Source organism: Saccopteryx leptura, chromosome 1 (assembly GCF_036850995.1).
Source record: "Saccopteryx leptura isolate mSacLep1 chromosome 1, mSacLep1_pri_phased_curated, whole genome shotgun sequence".
In the NCBI taxonomy this organism is placed as follows: Eukaryota; Metazoa; Chordata; class Mammalia; order Chiroptera; family Emballonuridae; genus Saccopteryx; species Saccopteryx leptura.
Genome location: NC_089503.1, coordinates 264,178,068 through 264,190,702, shown reverse-complemented (window position 1 = coordinate 264,190,702; position 12,635 = coordinate 264,178,068). Strand labels below are relative to the sequence as shown.

Below are 12,635 nucleotides of genomic sequence, written 5' to 3'. Positions count from 1 at the left end.
GAATTCAAGTGGGACCACACACGCACGCAGAGGCAATTTATGATTTAGTCTTACTTTCCCCTAACACTTTCATCTCTTCATTCTTTTCTTCTGAGTTCTTGGAGATTTCCTTGGATTTATCTTCATATTCTCTGATTTAATTTCCTATAGCATCTAAAATGTGGTTCACTGCTTCTCTTGGATTTTAATGTTCAACAGCAGTATTTTCCTCTAAAATACTCATATTTGTAAAGTTATCAAATTTTTCCCCGATTATCAAAGCCAATGGTCCTGATCCCTCGATGGCTCTGTTATAGTGACCCAATGCCCGGAACTTTTCTTTCTCTTGGCATCCATGACACTGTGCTCCCTGGCTCTCCCTGTCTCTCCTCCTCAGTCTCCCCCCACCCCAAGTTTCCAAGTTCCACTCTGGTAGTTCTCTCCTCACTCTACAAGCTAGCTCTCCCTGACAATCTCATCTGTCCTTATATATACCATCATCCACCTGCCAAGTCTTGAGAGAGCCCCAGAGTCATAGTTCCATTTAAGGTACATCCCTGCCTGGATGTTTTAATGCTAAACTCACTGTCTCCCAAATGTGTTACTCCTAATATTCACAGTACCATCATCCAACTAGTTACCCAAGATAGAATCTCAGTGTCATCTTAAACATCTCCCTCTCCTTCATGCATCTGCCCTATCTAGTCACTTCACGCTATTGACTCGATGCCTCCTCTTTTTCTCTCTCTGTTACTACTTCTTGAATTTTCAAGCCCTCAGGATCTTCAGAGCATCTCAGTTGTCTTTTTTTTACTCCACTTTTAGTCTTTTTCTCATCCTCATCTTGTGCCTTCCCAGAACACATTTAATCATGCCAGTTGTCTGTTCAAACAATTTCAGTGGGTTCTGTTGCAAAACACATTCCAAACGAGTTAGGACATGTAAGGTTTTCTGTAATCTGGTTCCAATAGCCGTTCAGCTTTTCCACCTACGATTCCTTCTCGATGCCCAATGTTCCAGCACACCAAGACTCTCACCATCCCCCAGTCAGCCTTGCACAGCCCCTCCCCTTTGCCTATAGGGTCCTCTTCCTAATGATTTGCTTGCTCATCCTTCAAGATCAAGTTCAAAAGACAACCCTGTGAAGCCATCCTGGACTCCTGAGGTGGAGAAGTTAAGGATCCTCCTCTGTGTTCCCTCTGTGTTTGATAGACACTCCCTTACTCAGGCACTGTGCATGGGACTGCAGTCACATCCATGTCTGTCTCTCCCCCCAGATCAAGAGGAGGCCCAGGACTCTTCCCTATTTCTCTTGGTTACTTCCCACTATCTCAGCCTTTCTCTTCCATCAGACTCACCAGTCTAAGTCTCTGATCAAGTTAAACCCAACTACCACTTATTCCACGCATGCAGTGAACAGGTAAAAAACACACAACTATGGAATGTAATATTACCCAGTAACCTTACTATACCTATGGTATATTCAGTTTCTCGCTTTCCAAAATGATTATTTCATACCTTCTTCTCTGTCCACAAACTTCCTAAAATCCCTCTTCCCTGATGATCGTGCCTCTAATTTACTGAGAAAATACAATCAACCAGAAGAGAATTTCCTCACTCTTCATCACCACATCTTTCCAGTTCCCTGAATCCTCTGCTCCCACCAAAGGCCAGCGCTCCACTCTTGCTCTGTATCCTGTCCCCTCCCACCTCCCAGAGTCTTGGCTTTTGCAGTGATCCCCTTTTTCTTCTCTAGCATATGTATCTCCCCTTCTACTGGGTCACTTTTATTGGCCAACAAGCATACCTCACTGTCATCTGTCTCTTAAAATATAAGAATAAAAATAAAAACAAAAAAGACCTCTTGACTCTTCCTCCCTCTCTAATAAGAATTATTCCATGTCTTGGCTGTCCTCCACACCAAAACTTTCTAAAAATCATCCTTAATAACTATTTCTAATTCCTCATCTCCCATCTCATCAACACCTATTCTGGTCAAATGTCAGTCCGTATTTCTACTCCACTGAAACTGGTCTTGCCAAGATAACAGTGATCTTTAAGTTGTCAAATCATATTGGCACAAGGTGTCCTCATCTTGCTCTACCTTTTGGCTACATTCAACACAGTTCACAACTTTCTCCTTCTCAAAACACACCTTGTCTCATATTTCATGATGCCTACTCTTTAGGTATGCCCCACATCCCTGGTCTCCTTTGCTGAATTCTCCTTTTCTTCTCAATATGTGAGTTTAGTCATGAGAACATTTTTCTTCTTCATGACTAATCTTTCCATGAATAATTCCATTATTCTATGGATTTAGGCCCATCTACATGTCAATGACGCCAATTTTATATATCTAGTCCTGATCTCTGCCCCGAACTCCAGATTGTGATTTATATACTTGTCTAAACTTAACATGTCTAAAGCAGAACTCTTGATGTTCTCCTTCAAACAATCTCTGCAAGTCTTCTCTTATTATTAAATGGTGCCTTTGCCCAGTTGCTCAAGGCAAAAACCCAAGCATCATCTTTGATTTCTCTTTCCCCATCCCTTCCTCATTGTCCTACTGTGTAGTAGTTCATCAGCAAACCCTTAGAGTCTACCTGAAAATACTCCCTTAATCCATATACATGTTTCCATCTCCATTGCTACCATCCTCATCCAAGATGCCATCATCCTTCACTGTACTAATGCAATAGCCTCCGACCTGGCCTGCTGGCTTCCTCTCTTGCCTCCTGCCACTCACTCATTCTCCACCCAGCCATCAAAATGATCTTTTAAGAATGTAAACCAGAGCATATCATTCTCCTGATTTAGTCTCTTTCTAATAGTTATGCATCTCACTTAGGATACAACCCCACTCCTCACCCAGGCCCACCAGGCCTCTGTTGTCTTCCCCCACCCACCTCTCCCACCCTGCCATAGCCACTCCCCCCTCTTGCTTGTTCCTGGCCACATGGTGTTCTTTCTGTTCCTCCAACCTTAACCCTTTTCCACCTGAAGGCCATTGTAGCATCTATTTCCTCCTCTTTTGTGTGTGTGTGTGTGTGTGTGTGTGTGTGTGTGTGTGTGTGTGTGTGTGACAGAGAGACAGAGAGAGGGACAGACAGACAAGAAGGGAGAGAGATGAGAAGCATCAATTCTTTGTTGTGGCACCTTAGTTGTTCATTGATTGCTTTCTCATATGTGCCTTGACCGTGGGGGCTACAGCAGACTGAGTGACCCCTTGCTCAAGCCAGTGACCTTGGGTCCAAGCTGTTGAGCTTTGCTCAAACCAGATGAGCCCGTGCTCAAGCTGGAAACCTCAGAGTTTCGAACCTGGGTCCTCCGCATCCCAGTCTGACACTCTATCTACTGCGCCACCGCCTGGTCAGGCTCTATTTCCTCTTCTTGGAATGCTTATTCCCTCTCACCCTACCTTATTTTATTAATCATAGCACTAATCACTATTCAACATTTCCTTGGGGGGTTTTTTGTTTGTTTGTTTGTTTAGGTTTTCTTTTTTAATCCATGTCTCTTATCTAGTACAAAAGCTTCCTAGAAGTATGGGCCACACTATCTTGTTCTCTGTTGGGATCCTAGCACCTAGAACAGTTTCAGGCACATAGTAGGTATTCAGTAAGTGCTTGTTGAAGACATGAATGAGTCCTGGTATTCCTTGCAGTTGGTATAGCTCCTGAGCACAGTAAGCTCCAACTGCACTGTGAGCTTCCTGAGATCAGAAGGTTTCCTTGTTTCCACCACAGCACTGATGACAGTAGGGATCTCCAGATGCTTAGCAAATGTGCTTGTTGGATTTGTTCCTTTTCATAAAGATAAACTCAAATTATTAAGCGCTCTTCTTCATGCACCTCATTTCTCTGAGCATAACATGCGACACAGGAGGAATGGCATGAGAATCATGATGACCTAGGTAGGAAGCTAGACGGGTGGGTGAGAATTCCCATTCTAGGTGAGAATAAAGTAAAGGTAGTTTTTCCATCAGGATCCTAGTCATAATGCTACATTTCTTTGTGGTGATGTCTTACAGGGTGCAACCTACATCCTGGTGATGGTGGACCCAGACGCTCCTAGCAGGTCTTCCCCCAGAGCCCGATTCTGGAGACATTGGCTGGTGACGGATATAAAGGTAAGCTGACCAGGAAGCACTTTCTGTTTCACTGGGGACTATAGCTGGAAGATTATCATTCTCTGCAGTTCTCAGCTCTCATTTACGAGGGCTGAGGACCCTGAGGAGCAGGGATTTCTGCACAGAGGCAGATTAAGGTTGGTTGAGGCCCCGGGTGCAGAAGAAAATATTGGGCCCCTTAAAAAAAGAGAGAGACAGGAAAAATAAAAATACATGTTAACCATATTTTAAAATAAATAAAAAATATTATGTACTATTAATGTTAAAATTGCACCTATGAAACAAAACTTGGTGTCATTAGAAAAAAGTGTAAAGTTGGGGTTTTACGGGGCCCTTCGGAAGTCGGGGCCCAGGGTATGCGCCTGATGCACCCACCGTTAAATCCGCCTCTGCTTCTGCATCAGGTCGTCCCCAGCACCAAGCTCTTCTAGCCTCTTACAAGTCTTCTAACAATTTCAGAAATGTCCCAGGATCAGTGTAATGCACAGGTAAATGGGCCCCCAGATAATGGGGGGAGGAGCTCCAGGTTGGAGTGTTTGCCGAATTCTGTATTACTTAATATTTCTACCATGGCCAATTTCAAGCTACTGATGATTTAACGACTGACTCACAGAATTTCCAAAAATTTAACATCTGGCTCTGGCATAGCACTGCCAGGGGCCTGGGCCTGGGCCTGGGGACATCAGGGTGATTCTGTGCAATCCAGGTGGCAGAACTGGTATGTGGGGAGATCCTGCAGGAGCTCCCCCTCCTGATAGGCAGAAGAGGCAAAAATGACCAGCCCTCATCTTTGTTCCTTTGCTGTCATACTTGTGAAGGAGCCCGGCTCATACTTTGTGGAGTCGGTCTGAGGAACTCAAATCTGGAAGACTGTCAATGGTCATTATGTGGGGATGGGTAGAGGGAAGATTCTATTGATAGACAAGGTCTGGAGACTCTGAGTATATCTGACCTAATCCTATTCCTCACTGAAGGGCTATCTAGAGCTTTTAGTATCCTAATGTGCACCATATACATACATACATATACATATACATATACATATACATATACATATACATATACATATACATACATACAAATACATATACATATATTATATAATATATATATGTATATATGTTCATGAGCACCTGGCAGTGCACCGTGGCCGATCTACACTGCCTTCAAGCATTCACACATCTCTGCCTAGAAAGCCCACAGATGCCCTTTGCATAGAGTGTACAAAGGCAATAACCCCTTAGATTGTGGGAACCCAGAACTAGAAAGACAAAGTTTGGGTTAACGTTTGGATGGTTCCCAACTCAATGACCACTGATAAGTCACTCAGAAGCTCTCTGAGCGTTCTGTCATTTTCTGCAAGAGGCAGCTGTCATGATGATCCAGTGGGAGCACACCGTGAGCGCGCAGAACTCGGGAAGGACACACAGCTCTGAGGAGCTCGTGTTCCCTTCTAGGCCCATGGGGCATCTGAACCAGCTATTGAACTAGCTATTGACATTCCTGAGCAAGGCACGAGTTCTCGCTGCCACTGGAGTAGGGGTGTGGGGCAGTTACCCTGACAACCACCCTGCCCAGTGACAACAGAGCCTGCACAGGATGTTCAGGGGGACAGCCATGCTGAGGAAGACCTGGCTAAAGCCTCGTACAGAGCCAGAGTAAGCTCCTGGTGTAAAGCAGGGGCACTGCTCCCCACACTGCCCGGCCAAGCACCCCAGCCTGGTGAGGGGCCTCGGAAACACCCGAAGCATGTGAAGGGGCAGAACGGGGAGGTTCACGCCATCAGAGCAGGGAGGGGAGCTGAGGGCACAAAAGGGAAAGATATTGGGTCCTGTCCTGATCCAGAGTGTTACCACTTTCTATGCTTGGGACTCCCTGGCAGTCACAGGGGCTTAAACTCTCAAAAAGATGTTACACTTACAGTCCACCATCCACACAGGCTGTCTCTAAGAGGGTTCAACTGGGCAATTCTGAGGCCAGAAATCAGGAGCTGTTGCGGTGAAATAATTTCAGTGTTGCGGCTGCCTCTCTTCCAGGCCTGAAGTCTCCCTACCCACTGCCCTCACCCCAATACTCAAGACCGTTCTCTCACACAAGCCTAGTGTTGTGGTGTAGACATAGGCTCTGCCTCAGCAGCCCAACTCCAAGGCACAGCAGGTAGCAGGTGGCAGGCGGCAGCTGTCTGACAAGGCTGCTAAGCCACTGAGCTTACCAGGGTCATCTGCCAGGTGTGGTCCTCTGCCTTCCCGCTGAGGCCAGAGGAGGCTTGGGTTTCAGCCACATTTTCACCCACTCTCCCTGACTCAAGCATTCAGCTCTCAGCTATATCCACTGGGCCTGCCCACCAGTGCCCAAGTTCAGCCGGCCGCAACACCTGTGTACATCAGGCCCATTAAGGTCCCAGGCTGTGGGCCTTGGCCAAAGGAAGGCAGGGCTCTAAATCACAGCCAGAGCACTTCCTTTGTGTTGGTGTTAGCTGCCGCTGAGTGGTCTCAAACATTACAGCACATTGGAATAAGCTTATTAAACGCAGATTCCTGGAAACCACTTCTGTCAGTCTGGGCAGGGCTTGGCATTGAGGAGGTTAGCAGCTTAAAGGAAGACGAGTGTTCTATGTTGGAATACCTGGATCATTGTTAATATCACTCATTTGTGGAGCAATTTTCAAGTGAGAAGCACTTGGAAACTTCCTTTTGATCCTCACAATGACTTTGTGAACTGGGCATTATCCCCATTTTATAGATGGGTAGCGCAAGGCCGGGAGAGACTGAATGATGCAGCCTCTCAGCTAGTGGGTTGTAGAGGTTGGTCTTCAATCCAGGAACCCAACTCCATACTATACACCCTTCCTGCCATTCCTTGTGGTCTGGGTTCACAACACATCTCTTCCATTAGCTCCACTATGGTAGGGGCATGCCACCATGCCCTCTGCTAAGTGGGAAATATCCTCTCTGTGCTTTCCCACCATGCCAGGGCCCTATTTCTGGTTATTTTTTATGGGTAGATGCATTCAGTCAACCCCCATCTCCCAGAGGATGCTATCTTGGGGCATTTTGAACCCCATAAAAGTAAGCTCACATATTATTATTACCTCAGCAGTACGTAGGCTCAGCAATAAGGCATGCCGTAAGGTCACTGCAGGCATGGAGTTACAATGGCCCTGTGATTCACAATAGCCACAGAGGCAAACTTGCTGGAACCTTGGTTGACCTGGATATTAAGGGCCTAGGCCTAACAGGGTGGTAGACTGGGCCACGCCTGGGGGAGCCCTTCAGTAGGGACAAGTTTTGGACCGTCTTTCCAGGTTCAAACAAGACAGCAAAGGGTCTCAACAATACAGGAAGCATCTACAGCCCCCACAGAGAGGCTGCCAAGGTCTGTGACAGAGTAGTCCTTAAGTAAAACTAAAAACTGGAGAGAAATCCATCAGTAGAGACTATGCATTTCTAGTATGCATTGTTTCTTTAACTCCACAAATATGGAGTGGCATTATTTACTATGGCATAGTGTTTAAGAGCAAGGTCTCTGGAGCCAGACGGCTCTGGCTCCCAGTCTGAAGCCACCAGTATTAACTAGGTGATTTCAGGGGATAAGTTGCTCAACCTGTGTCTTAATATGCTGACTTGTAAAGTGGGAATCCCACTAGTCCATACCTCTTACTGTTTTTAGGAAGCTTAAACAGGTTATTTTCAGTCAAATGCCTAGAACAGGACCGGGACGCACAGTAAGCAGTCCATGACTGTTTGCTGTGATGTAATCATTGTTGCTTGAAGTCAGGTGCTGTGCTAGCTAGCACTGGGATTACAGAGACAGACAAGTAGGGGATGTTTCCGCCCTCCTGGGTCTTCTGTTTTGATGAGGCAGAGGAAGGGGGCTGCAGTGCAAGGTGAGGATCACTCCTGGCAGAACTTCGTACACCTGCAGGCTCCCATTAACTTAGGGACAGGACTAGGCTTCAGTCCCCAAACCTAGCCAGACTGGGACAGGCAGTGACTGATACATAAAGGGTGCATCCATCTTGTCCCCCTCTTTGAAAATCTCTCCTTGAGCAAAAGAGATTTTCAACAGAGCACCAACACACATAATATCTTTCTCCCACCAGGGCCACATCCTCAGCTTTTCCTTTAAGATGTTTTTCAGTTCTGATTCAATCTAACTAATAATCTTCATGCTGAAGTCTAATTAAGATATCAATTAATTTGCATCATTCCTTTCAGAAAAGACACTTATTGGTTCATCTTCTATTTGTCTCTGAATATAGCGCTCAGAGCTTTTCATGAAGATATTTTCATTAGACTTTTTATTGTTAATAGGAATACTGAATACAGGAAGATGGTTTATTAATACTTTCCATGGAGAATATCATGATTGGTGACAAAGAACACTGAGAACAATTAAGGAGACAAGAGTAGCTTTTTTCTTCCAAAAAAGAAAATCAATCTTCCTCAAAACTGTCGATTCTTAAATTTATCCTGAATATCCTTTATTTGTTGTTTTAAAAGAGAAAAGGAAAAGGCAAGTTCACAGTTCCCTTTCATTCAGTGCCCTCAAACTTTGGCAGCTGTAAGTGCAACCAATTCTGTGTTGAATTAAAAGGACCCCTAAGGGTTCATTATTCTGTCTACAATTTTCTATAGGGTTGCATTTTTCCATAATCAGAGGGATTTTTAAAGGACCTCTAAGTGTGAATAAGATAAATAGGAAACCAATAAACAGGGCTGGAATCACTGTCCCCTCCTATCCAGTTATGTGGATAGCACATGTTCAGACCCTTCTGTTTGAATGATCGCTCCCACTACTGAGTGATCTGAGGCAAGTTACATGACCTCTCTAAGACTGCTTCTTGTCTGTAAAACTGACACAAATCCCTACTCTTCAGGACTGAGACAAGAAGAAAAGGAAATTACATATGCAAAGAGGAGAAGCCTCCTTAGAGAGTGGCGCTGTAGAAAGTGGCAGATTTATCCTTCTTCCTAATCGATCGAGCAGCAGATCTTGTAGAAATTTAAGTATAACATTTATATAACCTGATATTCTACATGCTCACAGCAAGCTAATAATAATAAGCAGAAGAAGAATCAGCAATCTTTATCAGGTTCACAAGTTCAGACAGAGGTCAAGCCAAGGAAATAAAATTAATCCATTAATTTCCTTATTTAGACCTGTATTTTTAGTTTCACTGCTGATATGTGTGCACTTGTCTGTGTATGCTTTGCCCTGTGCTGTGAGGGTACGTTTTAAGTAAAGAATGCCTGCAAGGCATAGCTCTCGCTCCCTGAGAGCATGTGGGTTTAGGTCTATGGGCCTACCAGCCTCTGGTGATGGGGACAGTGCAGACTCGTGCATGGCCACCCAAAGGGAAGGGGGAAAGCCTGCACTTTTGATCAGATGAACCAGGGGAGGTTCCAGACTCTGCCACTTTGAGATGGTAATCTGTAAGTCTCAGTTTCTTCATCATTGAAATGGGCATGATAATACTATCTCTTTCCCAGGGTTCAATGAGCTCAAGGCTCCTGACCCAGAGTGGAATACAAGCAGGACCTCAATAAATGTAATTCCCTCTCCCACATCTCCAGCTCTGAAATCTGACTCCAGCAGCCATTTATGATTGAGCAACTTTGCTTACACTATTGGGCTTGTGTTTTGCCAAGTAAGAATTCTAGACAATGTCCCAACACACAAACTCTGGGGTTAAAAAAGAATGCTCATTCTTCTGCCTTCTGAGTCTAGATGGATTCAGGCCCAGTTTGGAGGACCTGACCCGACCCAGACTTATTCTGGTAGAGGTAATAGTTGGGAGAGAGGGGATCTGTTCCACAAGGCAGCCTCTAGGAATTGCCCTTTGACCTCAGGGGCCAGGCCAGGGCCCCCTGGAGGCATCCCAGACCCCAGCCATGGCAAGAGGTTATGCTGCAAGTGACAGGCCTGCAGGCCACTTCCCACATCCAGGGCTGCGCTTCATCTCCAAGTCCTTCAGCTTTAATTTCTAACACAACCCAGTGCCTCTCACCATCTCCTTATCACTCAGTTCTCACTTTGCTACCACTGTCCCACCCCAGAGATGCCTTTGCTCCCATTCAAAATAATTTAAATAAAATATTGCTACAAAGTGGAATATTATCGTTTGATGAATGTTTTTAAAGCCCTTTAGGTTTTCATGGTAATTTGCAGTGTAAAATTATTTGGAGATAAGTGCCAAATTAGCTCTCGTACGCTGAGGTCGCCGTGTCCTGTTATCCATGTGAGCAGTGTTTAAATATAATCAGCCCTTAGACTAATGCAGCATAATTGTTCATTTGAAATAGCTTTTTTTACTCCATTCAATGAGTCATTAAAATATTCAAGGGATAATGCAGTGAATTGGAAATGAATTTATCATATTATCCTGTGCATACTGTAGTGCTTCAGGTAACTAAGGAGAAAGGGAAAGAGAGAGAGAGAGAGAGAGAGAATAGGAATATAACACGTGCAGGCAGGAAAGGCCAATATGTACAGGAATATGGTAAACAAAGCCTTTTAGTTGGTTTATGGAAAGTATATATAGAAAGGCTGACTGGGAGGGGTGAAAAGAAAGAGAAATTCTATTCTTCAAAGAGCCCAGTCTCTCTCTCTCTCACTCTCTCTCTCTCTTTCTCTTTCTCTCTCTCTCTCTGCACTCTGAGATGCTGTGCTTTCCACTGTTAACTTATTTTTATCAAATATGTTTATATCAGAAAGTTGTTATGGAAACCAATTCTGCCATCCAGGAGAATTCCTGGATCAGGCAGAAAATTCTCTCTCTCTCTCTCTCTCTCTCAACCTCTCTCTCTCTCTCTCTCTCTCTCTTTCTCTCTCTCTCTCTGTGCACTCTGAGATTCTGTGCTCTCTGCTATTAACTTATTTTTATCAAATATGTTTATATCAGGAAGTCGTTATGGAAACCAATTCTGCCATCCAGGAGAATTCCTGGATCAGGCGGAAAACTCTCTTTCTCTCTCTCTCACTCTCTCCCTGTCTCTCTTTCTTTTCCTCTGCCACACACACACCCATAGACACCCCAAAAGAAACAACACAGTCTTGCTCACCCAATTCTGAACTCAGCTCTGATGAGGACAGAGGGCGGCACTCTGACTTCCCTCAGTGGGCAAAGCTGTAAAGCGAATAAGACTGAGAGCAATGGCCCAAACCCACCTGCCCTAACAATGGGAACCCAGGCTTGTCACTGTCCATGGGCCTCAGCCCCCACCCTGAACACATGCGCTTAGGAAGAGACAAAAGAGGTGGGGCAGCATGTTAGGAATAGTGACCCTTCCTTGATCCCAGGGAGGATTGCTTAGTATACATTGTCTGCGCCACACCTGGGATACTGTCTTCTGTTCTGGCCACACTACGTAAGAAAGGTAGTGGGCAACATGAGGAATGCAACTGCTGGAGTGGGGCTCTGAGAAATCATAATAGGTGAGCAGGAACAGAAGGAGGTAGGCAGGACATGAGACTGCCCTTAAAGATTATTTAGAGTTCCTGAAAAATCTGAAGGAATCAAATTGGGAAATGGGTGATCCTGCCGTGATCCACTGGGTAGAAAAGGGAGTCAATGGGTAGCATTTACATGGGAGTAAATTTTGGCTGCAACTAAGAAAAAACTTTCTAAGAATTAGAGCTGCCCAAGAGCTGAGCATACACTGTGTGGAGAAGGGAGCTTTACATCACAGAAAGGACTTCTTTGTGGGTCACCCAGAACTCCCCCTGGTTAAAAACTGGATAGATAACTTGTGATGTGTCCATTGGCATCTTCAATGTTTCCTGCCATGTTTCTTCTTCTGGCTGGAGATGCTCTTCTAACAGCTTATATTCATGTAGAATATTAACAACAATAATAATTAAAGAAGGAAGCAGAAAAGGAAGGAGAAAAGATAAGGGAAGAGAAAGAAAGAAAATAAGAAACAATCATTTAAACACTTAGCATGTGGTGCTGGGCACTGTGCTTTCATGAACATCTCATCCAGTCCTCACAGAAGCTCAGAGGGAGGTAATATAAACAAGAAAATGAAGGCCTAAAGGGGCTAAACAACTTGTCCATATGTCACAGCTAGCGAGTGGCTGATTGGCATTTAAACCCAGCACCTACCCACATAATCATGACTCCTTATTACCTCTCCAGAGTTCAGGTGGATTTCACCACCACTCCCCAGGTCCAGCCCGCGTGAAAGCTTATGTCAGGGCCAGGAATGGCTCCTGGAGGTTCTGGTGCTGGAGTGAGTGGCGTGCAGTGTGAGTTTCCTGGCCCACAACCCTTCGCTTCCACTCTTGGCCACACCTTCTTCAGTGGTAGTGCAGCTCTGAACCTTGGCCTTGAAGGGCTAAATAGACCCAGGGAGGGAGATTCTCTGGCTTATTGTGAGCAAATCATTTACTTCCCGCATCTGTTCCCTCATCTGTGAAAGAGGCACTAGACTAGCATTGACCTCACAGGAATGTTAATAACAACTCAGTGCAATGAATGTGTAAAGCACCGAGCACAAAGTACATGCTAGGGATTTGCTAGTTC

The 12,635-nt window shown here is 44.9% G+C and overlaps 1 protein-coding gene across 2 annotated transcripts in view; it reads left to right on the top strand.

Moving 5' to 3' along the window:
* PEBP4 (phosphatidylethanolamine binding protein 4) overlaps positions 1-12,635 on the top strand; it is a 233,666-nt gene that overhangs the window by 119,736 nt on the left and 101,295 nt on the right. For both annotated transcript variants that reach the window (XM_066351677.1, XM_066351668.1), the window contains exon 4: positions 4,010-4,108. In XM_066351677.1, the coding sequence (XP_066207774.1) occupies positions 4,010-4,108 (99 nt within the window). The remainder of the gene's footprint in view (positions 1-4,009; positions 4,109-12,635) is intronic.